This window comes from Oryzias latipes, chromosome 7 (assembly GCF_053564925.1).
Source record: "Oryzias latipes strain Hd-rR chromosome 7, Olatipes_Hd-rR_3.1".
NCBI classification, from domain to species: domain Eukaryota; kingdom Metazoa; phylum Chordata; class Actinopteri; order Beloniformes; family Adrianichthyidae; genus Oryzias; species Oryzias latipes.
The window spans coordinates 5,556,495-5,568,612 of NC_136243.1; the positions used below are offsets into that span (position 1 = coordinate 5,556,495).

General features: G+C 55.8%; 2 protein-coding genes across 2 annotated transcripts; both read right to left on the reverse strand.

The window, feature by feature from the left end:
• Positions 1–1,826: 1,826 nt before the first annotated feature.
• Positions 1,827–5,770, reverse strand: LOC144993985 (cyclin-dependent kinase 2 homolog). The gene has a single exon (XM_078950098.1). It carries the CDS (start codon positions 4,116–4,118, stop codon positions 3,231–3,233), a length of 888 nt encoding a protein of 295 aa, XP_078806224.1. The 5' UTR covers positions 4,119–5,770; the 3' UTR covers positions 1,827–3,230.
• A 4,402-nt stretch (positions 5,771–10,172) lies between these two features.
• Positions 10,173–11,760, reverse strand: LOC144993880 (uncharacterized). Its single transcript, XM_078949786.1, has 4 exons — positions 11,694–11,760; positions 10,858–11,229; positions 10,499–10,768; positions 10,173–10,401 (listed from the first exon to the last, which is right to left on the reverse strand). Exons 1-4 carry the CDS (start codon positions 11,758–11,760, stop codon positions 10,280–10,282), a joined length of 831 nt encoding a protein of 276 aa, XP_078805912.1. The 3' UTR covers positions 10,173–10,279.
• Between the last annotated feature and the right edge of the window lie 358 nt (positions 11,761–12,118).

Consider the following 12,118-nt stretch of genomic DNA (forward strand, 5'->3'; position numbering starts at 1 on the left):
AAGGCAACCTGACCGTTCTGAGATCACGGAGACTCACGGAGACCCTCAAAATGCACAAGCTCCGGTTGGGTGAAACCAACGGTCGCAGAACGCTCATCGTCAGAACCTCATCCGAGGAGACGACTTACGCAGAGCTCGAAGGAATGGGTGGTAGAACGGAAGATGGTCGCTACCCCCTTGGCCGCTGCGCTTGTCCAGACGAAGATTTCGCCGGTTGGGACTCTGACGTTGATGCTCTGAGCGGAGCGAATGCTTTGATCGCGGCCGGCATCGCAGCGTTGCCCGTACGGGTGAGGCGCGTGGGAAAGACTCACTTGTTCGTGGAGTACGCGATTGCAACAGAGAAGAACGGAGACCCGGATTTGCGGCGCACGGGGGTGGCGTGGCTCTGCACGAATTACTCCGGCGAAGGGACAATACTTGCCAACGGAATGCACGGCGTCATCCGCTGCTGTGAAAGAAGACTCTTGGAGGGCATTGCCGAACAAACACCCACCTGGACTTTGCTGCACGTCCCCCCTGACAGGGACAAGCACTGGGGCACGAGAATACGGCCTGTTTCTTTGGAGGAGATACGTTGCGTAAAACGCAAGTGAGCACGGCTGGAAAGTGCGAAAGTCTGCACCAAAGATTTTCAGACAGAATACTGCGACGCCAAGACAACTCTGTGAATGTCCACGGCAAACGAATAAAGAGCAGAAAAAGTGAATGTGTCTGAGTCTTTTTATTTGCTTAAGAAGCTCAACGATATCAGGGTCAGCGAAACAACACGGAAAACACATTTTGACTCTTATCAGATACAATGTAGTAAAAACACGTTGTTCTTGTCTTGTTTTATTTTTTATTTTAAACAAACACCACAAAAAAACAAATAAAGACCTCGATGCCATAAGCCTTGTTGCGCATGACCACAGGACCCCGAGAGAACCCGGGTAGACCGTTCAGGCCAGCGCGTCACAAAGCCCCTCTTTGCTAGTGAAGCAGAAGAAGGCCGGGGCAGAGGTTACAGGGATTTGGGACTGTCGAGAAGACGACGGCGGGGACGGTGGGGATAAGGCCGAGGCAGGGGTTACAGGGATTTGGGACTTTCGAGAAGACGACGGCGGGGACGCTGGGGATGCAGCAGGTGATGGCGCCGGCAATGACTGTGGAGGGTCCGTGATGGTTGAAGAAGCCAGAGGATGTCAGGCTCTGTGAGAGCTGCTGGGGTGGGGAAACGTCCATCTGTCGGTAGCCGTCCTTGTTCAGAGCGGCTCGGGGCTCTGATGTGGGCTGAGCGGGGAGCAGCTGATGGGAATTGTGAATAAATCCACAACTTCCGCCGTGGAGGCATGGGCGCCCCTTATAGAAATGGTGGCAAAGGTTCATTTTGAGCTGCAGGCTCCGCAGGTCTCCGTAGCCATGGGCGTACCGACATTTCCCTCCGTACTTGCAGACGCCGTTCTTCGCGAAGAACCAGCACAATTTAGTCTTGTAATTGGCGGAAATGTTCAGACAGTCAGGTTTCTGCTGCGGCATGCCGCCGTCTCTGTAGCAGCCCGATTTGCTCATTTTGTTGGTAAGGGCAGACGTGGGGGATCCGTGATGGTTGATGAAGCGAGAGGATGTCCGGCTCTGTGAGAGCTGTTGGGTGTTCAGAGCGGCTCGGGGCTCTGATGGGGCCAGAGCGGGGAGCAGCTTATTGGAATTGTAGATAAATCCAACCATTTTGTTGGTAAGGGCTGTGATGTCGATGTTGGATATGAAGGAAAGAAAAAAAAAAGAATAAAAAATCCCCAACTAAATCCTTTCTACGTAGGAGCTGTGTCATAGAACACAGAGAACACAGCCGCTAAAATTTCCTAGTTCCAAAGCTGCAGACGAGAGATGGGGCCAGCTTTTCACCTCGCCAGGTCAGCGTCCAGACAGCCCGACCTTTTCTATTCACTCTGTCTGACCGCAATTGACTCTGTCCGACCGGCGCTCAGGGAGTCCGACAGTCATTCACTCTGTCCGACCGACCCTTAGGGAGTCCGACCACACATCACTGAGTCAGATGGCATCTTACGCTACCAAACCGAGATGTAGGGGAGGGACTGAGAAACGCTGGCTCCGACCTCAGCTCTCTCACACCGATTTCCACTCTGAGAATCCGTCCTCCGCCATGAGAGGCCGACCGAGGCAGGCAGACTCTGACGCCATGCTCTGCGTTCCTCTCCCCTGAATCACCCTGTTACGTGATCTCTCCTGCCTGTGAGCGAGGGGCGTGCTGGGTTTACGCGAGCTGACCGGTCGCGGCCTCTCTTTCGGGCTTGTGGTTGGGATTTGGCCAGGGACTTTTTTTTTTTTGGGCAGGGGGGATTAGAATCTGCACAGCGAGTGTTTTCTTCTGCAAGTATAAAAGGCAAGAGTGGAGAGCTGACAGAGGCAACCTCTTCAGGCGTGAGTTGTGTTTGCGCACTGCAGTAAGAAAACTGTTCTTTGTGGGTTTTTTTTTTCTCTTGAAGACACAATGACTACCACTTCGATGCTGCATCTGACCCTGTTCGTGTTCGTGCTGTTGACATCAGTGGACTCTTGTGTTTTACATCACAGCAACGAGCCTTCTTGCTCGGACGGCGTTCGTCGGCCTGAGATTCTCATGCCTGACCTGGTTCCAATGGAGCCCGTGATGACTTTCGGAAAACTCCACAACACGACAGACTGTATGTATGTATGTGTGCATTTTAGCTACCCGCCTATCGCAAAGCGCTTCTCTCCCAACCAGTGTTCGCTGTCTTCTGTTTGCAGTGCTCAGCAAGTTGAAGGAAACCGTGAGAAAGGCTCAGGAGGAACTGGATAGATGGCCTAGTCAGAGAAATGGAGCCAAACCTCTAGCCCTGTCTCTCGTCGCAGCGGTTGCCACTGTTGTTTTCGCCGCGCTCTGAGACGAAGAGCGGAAGCTGAGTTGAGCCCGAAGCCCTCAAAAGACCCGAGGGCCCTCGCGCAGTTACGAAACAAACTACGCCAAGTGGTGTTCCACGTTGAGTGCTACATCCCTTTTCATCTCCATCGCTACAAACGTGTAAGCGTGCTCCCAGAGCGGGCCAGTGGTGCTGAATGATACATCTGCTATTATGGTCAAACGTATTCAAAATAATAAACAAAATTTACACCTGTACGATACATAGAGTCTGTGGTCATTGGCTCATTTTTTTTTTATTGAAAATTGATAAACTCAGACATTGCAAAGCCTCTTGAACTGTGTATTTTTACATGACACTCGTGACGCATTGTTGCAAGACCTCAGCCTTTTCTCCGTCTGTCATGTGGGACAAACGCTTCCATTCCTCATCGTCCAACAGCTGGCGAGCCGTAAGCCTCTTGTCGTGCCTGAGAGCGATTAGGCGGAAGGCGATGCGTTTGGTGTGCTCACACTTCATAGTGTTGGGTATCAGTTCCTGCCTGGCGGGCGTCGATTCCTCCGCTCCCCCGTCGGGATCCGAGGCCGCCAGTGCCATGACTTTGCTCAAAGTGCTGGACCCACGCGTTGCAGCGAACACCACGGCGCCTTCCTTTGCGTCCAGTATCATAGCTCCCAAACTCCACATGTCTATGGCGCACGTGTACTCCGCGGCGTTCCCGCGGACAAACAACCCCGGAGCCCTGTAGGGCTCCGTCACCACGCAAAGGCTCATGCGTCGGGAGTACTGTCTGGCTAGGCCCATGTCGCCCACCTTCACCGTCAGATCTTCCTCGAGAAGCACGTTACTCGGAACCAGGTCCCTGTGTAAGATGTTCAGTCCGTGCATGTGCTCCAGGGCATTCGCCGTCTGAAGCGAGAAGCTGGCCACGAAGCTGAGCGGAGCCGGTGGCTGGCGGTGAATAGCTTTGGTCAGCTCGAAGGGCACGTGAGGCATGAGCATCGCCACCCGATCCTCGTCCATGAAACAGTCCAGGAGCTGTATTATGTTGGGATGACCTTTCAGCGCTGTCAGGCAGGACAACTCTCTCACAGTCGCGTCCTCTATAACGTCTGCCTGCTTGTGACATTTGAGGGCATATTCTTGGCCGTTTCTCACATCTCGCACCCTGTAGACAACTCCGTAGGTACCTTGCCCGATCACTGGTCGCACTGGGTCTTTGTAGTACTTCTCCATGCGGAAGCAAAAGAAAAACAATAAAAGGATCAAACGGGCTTCTGAGGAACGTCTCCTCGTTCCCAATGCCTTAAAGTGCGTGTCTAAGAAGTGTCCTCTCGTCCACACCGGTTGTTTCAGTGTCTGACACTTGCCCTCCAGACTTCAAAGCACTCTGAGGACAAAGCCTCTGGAGGCTGTCAAAAAAAACCACCGGGTCACATCCCAAGGTACGTGCACAAGAGTGCAGTTCCGACCGCAAAAACAAAGAGTCCAAGTGCCGGTCCTACAAGGTCATGGCACTTCGTGGCTTCAGGTGAAGGGAAAAAGTCAGCGAAGTCATCCTGGTCATGAAGAAAGCGTTAAAAAAAGAACAGAAAGAGGAACAGAAAAAAAAAAAAAGCAAAACATGAAGACAAATTGTTTCATAACAGCGATAGCGTGAAGTTCAACCCCCTAGAGTACAGGCCACTCACCCAACACATCTCTTCCAGCCAGCCTCTGTGCTCTGTGAGCAAGTACGAGGCGATCGCCTCTGACACTGCGTCAGCCAGGAGGGAGCCAGGGCTGCCACTGAACCTGTCCTGACGTTGGCACACCGCGGCCCCCAAACATATCAGACTGACCACACGGCCCCAGTTGATGATCCCGTCCTCGAAAAGGCTTTTCGCGACGTTGACCATCGCGGCATCGGGAAATGAATCACCTAGATCTGAAACCATCTCTAAAGTGGGACACCGGACAAGGAGAGATCACGCTGAGCGTACAGATAACTCTGAAAAAACAGATCTGTTTGTGCTGCTCACCTGTGTATTTCGGTCTGTGAACCTCCAGCACTTCACACACAGCTCTCGTCATAGCATTTACAGCTTCCCGACAACGCGGCCTTTCGACTTCAAAGTCTTGGCGTCGTCCAACGAAGTGCCCCAGAACACCTTTGATCAAAATTCTAATTTCCTCATCCATGCTGAGCTCTGCTCCTCAAATCGCAAAGCCCGACGATTTTCTCTTTGAGCACAGAGGGGGGTAAATAAAAAGCTGTATGAGGAGAAAACCAAACAAACAACAAAGCTACAAGCAAGCCTAGGTGACTTTGAATTCAACCTAGGTGACTGTGATATTTCATTTTCATCACTGTCCGTGCACAAAGGCTCTCTCTGTAGGCTCCGTGTCACTGGGACTCCCCGAATTCAGTGTACACAGGGATCGGCGGTCGTACTCTGACTATCGGTCGGAGTCACTGAGCGACGGTCGGAGTCACTGAACGGCGGTCAGAGTCACTGAGCGGCGGTCGGATGTTCTGAGCAGCGGTCGGACTCCCTGCGCGACGGTCGGACACTGTGAAAGGCCGGCGGACACTGCAAAGAGCAGTCGGATTGTTTGTCTCATGACTGGCCTCCGTGCAAGTTGCTTGCGAGTGTGTGTGCAGTGGTGGTGAGCAGATTTCTCCACCCTATCCCTCCTAGCCTAAGGGTTGGGCCTGTGTGCAGTGGTGGTGAGCAGATTTCTCCGCCCTATCCCTCCGAGCCTCAGGGTTGGGCCTGTGTGCAGTGGTGGTGAGCAGATTTCTCCGCCCTATCCCTCCGAGCCTCAGGGTTGGGCTGTTCAAAGCATCGAGGAGGTGGGAAACCCCAACTGGGAGGATATAAGTGGCCTTCAAACCTCCCCTCTAAGAGCTAGAGAGAGCGCAAGGATCAGGGTTGGGCTGTTCAAAGCATCGAGGAGGTGGGAAACCCCAACTGGGAGGATATAAGTGGCCTTCGAACATCCCCTCTAAGAGCTAGAGAGAGCGCAAGGATCTCGCAGGACTTAGGCTGAATTCACCAGAGTGGATTAGGAGAGCTGTTGCTGCTGTTTCCACTTTGTCCGTACGCGCATTCAACAGGTCTTGCTTTCGAAATGGCTACGGTATCGGCGACTGAGGCGGCCGCGTCTACAAATCAAACCTTCGTCGTTTCCAGCAGCCCTCCGTGGTACTTCGATACTGTGGACCACGACGAGGTCTTCACGTGCTCGCACCCACGTGGCGTTTTCGATGCAGTGGTAAGCATGATGACCCAAAAGGAACGGCGCCTGAGCAACGAAGAGCACCTGCGTTACAGGCCGAGGGTTCTGAACAAGATGATCAGAGACGCGGTCATAGCGGACTCTGGTAGGATACCCCAGCGTCCCTCTCGATCTCTCCTGCTCGCCCTTATGGACCTGGTGGACCTTCTGGGAGGCAGCGACTTCGGATCCATCGTCACCTCGGACAGAGCCGGCCTCAAGCAAGTGTTGCTGACGTGCGGAAATTACACGGCGTACTACCTCCCCTCCGAGGAGCTGAGGGGAAAGGATCGGACGGTGGTGCCCGTGGTGACGCAGCACTCGACGAAGGAGAACCTGCTGCGTTACGACCCCGCGAGGTCCATGGTCGGGACCTACATGACAGACATCCCCGGAAACGACGGCGAAAGCAAGGGGTCTTACTTCGTGCAAGAGGTCCTGTTCGCCCCGACCCTGGACAGCCTGAAGCTGCTGAGGAAGGTCGCGGGCCACGCGTTCGACTTTTGGGACATGTCGCTGGAGATGCCCACGCACGTGGAGGCGCTCTGTCCGTCCTTCCAGCAGATTCAGCCTTGTCAACTGCTGATATCGAACACACCCGGGTCCCCCGGCAGGGATCAGAGCAGCCAGGCTGCGTTGGCCTCTCACCTGGAAGATGTGGAGCCGATGTGCTGCGCGCCAGAGGTTAGCCACGCATGGGAGTCCTCGAGCGACAGGAAGAACGAGGGGGACGCCGGCGTTGACTGTTTCGGGGAGGACGCAGTGAAATGCGACCTGAGTCGTTTCACGTACAAAGCCAGCGAACCCCGCATGGTGTACTTCAGGTCAGGAGGGAAAGCGTCAGATGGGAGGCGAAGCAACCTGGTGCCGACGGTGGCCGTGAGAGCGGAGCAGAGACACTTGCCCACGCTGTACGTGTCCACCACGCTTCGGTTCTACAGGCTCTTGAAACGCAGCTGCGTGAAAGGCAACGGAGAGCTCGCGAGCTGCTGGAACGAGACGCTCCAGGAGATGGCCCGGGAGACGTATCTGTCGGGGCAGCTCACGTTCCAAGAAATCAACCAATGGGCGCTGTCTGCGTTCACCAAGCGCGTCGATCCGAACGGGTGGTGCGACCGCATACCCAGACACGTGGAGAGCAAGTTGGCGGACCCCAGGATGATCGAAATCGCTGAACTCGCCATCACGTTCATGAACGCCAAGATCCCCGGCGCATTCGCCGTGGCCGAGCTGCTGCACAGTCCACTTGGGAAGCTGCAGAGGTACTGCGAGTTCCTTAGCAGGTACGCCTCGGACGCTACGTTCAGAAAAAGCGAGCGGGATAGGTTCGCTGCCTCGGTCATGGAGCTGATCAGGAAGGAGTGCGGTTCGCTCGCTCGGCAGTTGCGCTGCTACAGCCAAAACCGGAAAGACGCCGATCCCGAGACGGCCCGCCGAGCGAAAGCCTGCGCCGAAATGGTGGACAGAGAGCCCTGGGAAGTGAACAAGATCCAGAAAGACTGGTACACCATGTGCAAACGCGACCAGTGCAACAAGGAAGACAAGGAAGCGCAAGCCCACGCCAAGGAGGTGAACGCGGCCGCCAAAGTGGCGTTCCTGAAGCTCAAAGTTTACTGCAGCAAGCTCAAGAAACTGGGGATCAACGCAGCCCGCTTTGACGGTGACATGGGCGGCAGAAATCCCGCTTGCGGAGAGCCGGTCGAGCCAGGCGAGGGATGTAGACAGCCCCCGAACGACCGCTCGGAGCTTTTCAACCCCATCCCAGAGCCCGTCCCGGTTTCGACATGGATGAAAAACTTGTCCGTGTTGCTCCTGAGCTACCCTTGGTTGCACGACTCCTTGGGGTACCAGAGAGAGGCCGTGTGCAAGCTCCTGAACCTGGACAGCGCTCTCCTCGGCGAGGCGAACAGGGAACTCTTGAGAGAATGGGTGGCGTACAACCAGGGCACGGTCAACGAGCTCCGCAGGCGCGGCATCAAGGATCGCCTGAGCCGAGCGTTGATCCAATGCTTGGAGTCCCAATCCACGCAGAGGTGGAGCGACAAGGTGGCCCGGTCCTTCGCGGCACTCCAGCGCAAGGCGGCGTCCAGGCGGGTTCCCCGAAGGCACCTCTCCCCGCCGCCGCCAGTCAAGAAGCCCGAGAGGAGCTGCCGCCAGACCGTCGGCAGAGCTCGACGTCGGTTGTCCCCCTGGGCCGAGAGCGTCCGAGCCTCGCGGTCTCCGGCGACCAAGAGGAGAAAGGTCGGGCGCCGCCAGAGAAACAGTTTTTTACTGAGCGAAGCCGAGGAAGACAACGGCCTGGAACTTCTCAGCTCCGAAAGCGAGGAAGAGCCGGAGTATTTGAGCGACAGGGACACGGAGAGCTCTTCGGATTGCGACAAAAGCTCAGACGACTACGATCGCAGCGACAGTTTCATAGACGACGCATCGTCGTCCAGCGAAGAAGACATCGAGGCGGGAGAGGACAACGTCGCCAGGGCCAAGAGACGCGAGGACGGAGTTGACCGTCCGTACTGCGTGTCGCGACCTTCCTCGCCCTCGCCCAGTAGCGCGTACAGACAAAGAGCTGGCGAGGAAGCGGGCTCCAAGGCCAGGAGGAACGAGGACGGGGTCGGCCGTCCGTATTGCGGGTCGCAGCCGTCCTCGCCCTCGTGCAAAAGCGACCGGCGGGGCTACAAGCGCGCACTCAGCTCGGACAGCTCGGAGACGGAAGGCCCATGGGCGATGCGAGTCTCCACGAGGCCGAAAGGCAGAGGGTCGAAGTCGAGACCCTCGGTCGAGCGGGAAAAGAGGCTGGGGCTCGAAACCGCGCTCACGCAGCGACAACGCAAAGACACCGAAGACCACTCCAAGACTTACTCCAGCGGCCGCAAAGACGTAAGACGCCCAGAGGGAGGGCTGCAAAAATCAGCCTCCGGGAAACCGCTGCGTTTCTCTGGCGAGAAAGGCAGAGAGGTCGACGGTCGAGGTTCGAAAAGGTCCGGCGCTCGGATCGCTCGTTCGCGCTCCTCCAGTTCGGAGAGTCGAGGGTCCGCGTCTGAAGGCAGCGGTTGGGAATCCGAAGGGGCCGACCTTTCGGACAAATCGACCGCAGGCCTCAGTTCGCGCAGGGAGCGCGAGGCCAGGAGCTCTCTGAAGTCGACGGACCTGGGCAGGCGGTGCCAAACCGTGAGGTCTCGCGGCGAAAGGCGAGAGACCGACGGTCGAATTGTGACGTCGCCGGCAAAACCAAAGCCGATCACGCCGGTTAAACTGAGCTGTTCGCCGGGCAGCTCGGAAGCGAGCGACCCGCAGAGAAAGAGGAGCGCGGAGCGCGCGGGGTCTCACGCCGAGCACCCGCAGCTCACAGAGGACCCAGAACCCGCAGAGAACAGAGAGCCTGGAGCAGATTTGCTCGCAGGAGGGTTCGGAGAGGGACCCGGTCGCCTCTGCACCGATGGCAAGGACGAGCGCAAGGCGTCTCAGCGGCGGCTCTCGCAAGACGAAAGCGATGGAGAGGGAAGCGCCGCGTACACGGTGTGGATGTAGAAAAGGTCGAGGAGTGGCTAGCTCGAGCGGTGGGGGCGGACGAAGAAGACGAACCCGACTCGACCTCTTCGACCTCTCCGTTGCACTCCTGTCTTCAGCCAACCTTCGGACAGAACGCATTGGAGTCACGGTGGACAAAACTAGGGCTCTCGTTTGGGACATTAGTTCGATGCGACCGCAGACTGTCTGGTGCACCGCTTCTACATCCGTGGGATCTGTGTAATTATGTGTGATGAAATAAAAATCAAAGTAAGACGCTTTGCTTTGAGTGTTCTTTCTTTTTTTTTTCTTGTGCGGTCTCACGGTAAAACTCTGCAGCTCCGATAAGCGTAGAACGTCACACTGCGTTGCAGCAACGCGGAAAGCGCCTGGAGGGCTACCAGAGTATACCTCTCCGCTTTTACATTTATTTTTTCTAAACATAACCTTTTCTGATCTAACTCTTCTTAGCACAGAAAATGAAAATTAAAAAAAAATGAAGCAAACAAAATACAGACATCATTCAGAGTCTACACGAGGGTCTTTATTGTCACAATGATCAAATGAACACAGTCATGGGTTTGCATCGCCCTATGGCGCACTGGCAGAAAGACACATCGCGAATAAGACTACGCCCAGGCTGGAGCTTGTCTCCTGTTTCCACCTCGCGTTCTCCAGATCCAGAGAGCCGTGCAAACAGTCAGAGCCGCGACACCGATGGATATCATGACAAACAGTCCTCCTGAGAAGACTGAAAGAGAGCGGGGGATAGAAACAGTCAACAAATGGGTCCAAAAACCAAATTAAAATATTGTTATTTTTTTTTTTTAAAAAAAAACACCACTCGCCTCGCTTAACTTTCACGGTCGCTTTCTTGCTGCCTTTGCCAGAGACTACGGTGCAGACGTAAACCAAGCCTGCGTCCTCGGGCGACAGTAACAAGGAGCTGCGGATGTCGTAGAGCAGCTGCGAGGTCCGCCAGACGGCGGTCGTGGCGCTCAGAGTCCTGCCCGACGGAGGCTCGGTGGACCAGGTCAGCTCGGGTTCCGGGTAGATCCCCACCGAACTGCACACGGCGGTGTCGCCCACCTGCTCCAGGTGGACTTCGGTGACCGGAGCTGCTTTGAAACGAAGACAGAGCTCAGCTCAACCTGTTTTCTTCGAGGCCCAAGCGGCCCCCTCGAAAGGGACCGCCGGCCCCTCTCACCTTCAGCATCCCTCGTCGCATCATTGTCTCTTTCGTGAGTGGCCTGGGTGTCGTCCAATGTCCAGCTGGATGGAGGACGCTCCGTTGGCCGGGTCAGATCGGGTTCCGGATTGATCCCCTCATAACTGTAATTGAAGGCGTAGTCTGGGTCGTAATAGATGTCGTAGTACACCACCTCCTCGTTGACTTTTTGTGTGAGCGGTGAACAAAAAAAAAAAGAACTTTTAGTCAACGTCACGATACTGCATCTCAACCCGTAGTGTGGAATTCGCCATCCCCTGTTTTCGCTTTGCTCCAGCCGCGTTGCGCTGACTCTTTGGGTTATGACGATCGCGCTCGTACTCGGAACAATGTCAGCAAGCTTACAGAGCACTCACCCGCCACGCTCTGGGTCCGCGCGACAGTCAGAAGTAGCCACGGTAAGAATGGGAGCCCTGTCATGGTTTAGCTGCTCAGATGGCCGAGGCCCGATCGAGTAGGGTTGGGGTCGCGGAGTCTGCTGCGGGAGACGCAGAAGGACCTTTCGACCGTTGTCGTTCGCCGTCTGCTTCACTTTCGTCCGAAGGGACGCTCGCAGAGCCCGGTGAAGCAGCAGCAGACGTTCGTTGATTGAGGCAAACACTATTCCACTTTGCACCACTCGATCACACCCGAAGACCGTTCCGACACGTCACGCAGAATTCCCCGAAGGCAGGTCGCAAAGTCGGGTTACCCGGTGTCTTTTATAAATGGCAGAGGGGCGACAAGCTCACACCGTTGGAGGCAGACGAAGAAGACTCAACCCCTTTAACCTTTCCGTTGCACTCCTCTGTCTTCTATCTCCCTTCAGGCAGGGCCTATGGAGTCCCGGCGACCAGGGCCCTCGAAGACTCTCCGCTCGCACGGCGCACAGAGCTCTCGCATGATGACCTATTTGGAAGAGCTGGCCGACCACGTTGAAGTGCCTCGCTCGGGGGAGGCCTCCTCATCGAGTGGAAACCGAGACGTCGGGCTTGTGAGCGTCTACTCGCATCGTGGGCGTGCTGACGACGGGGCGAAGCGGACGAAGACCGAAAGCTTGTGCTTACGCTTCCACACTCCCTCGGTTGACGAGAGCACAGACTCTGACCTGTGCTCCGCTTCGACGGCTGTAATGCCCGATGCAGCATCTCAGTGTGATCACGTGTGATGAGATACAAAATAAAATCATGTCAGACGTTTGCCCTGTGTCTCTTTTCCTTGTCTGCACCGTCTGAAGCGATTGGCGCGTCAGGTTCGCGCT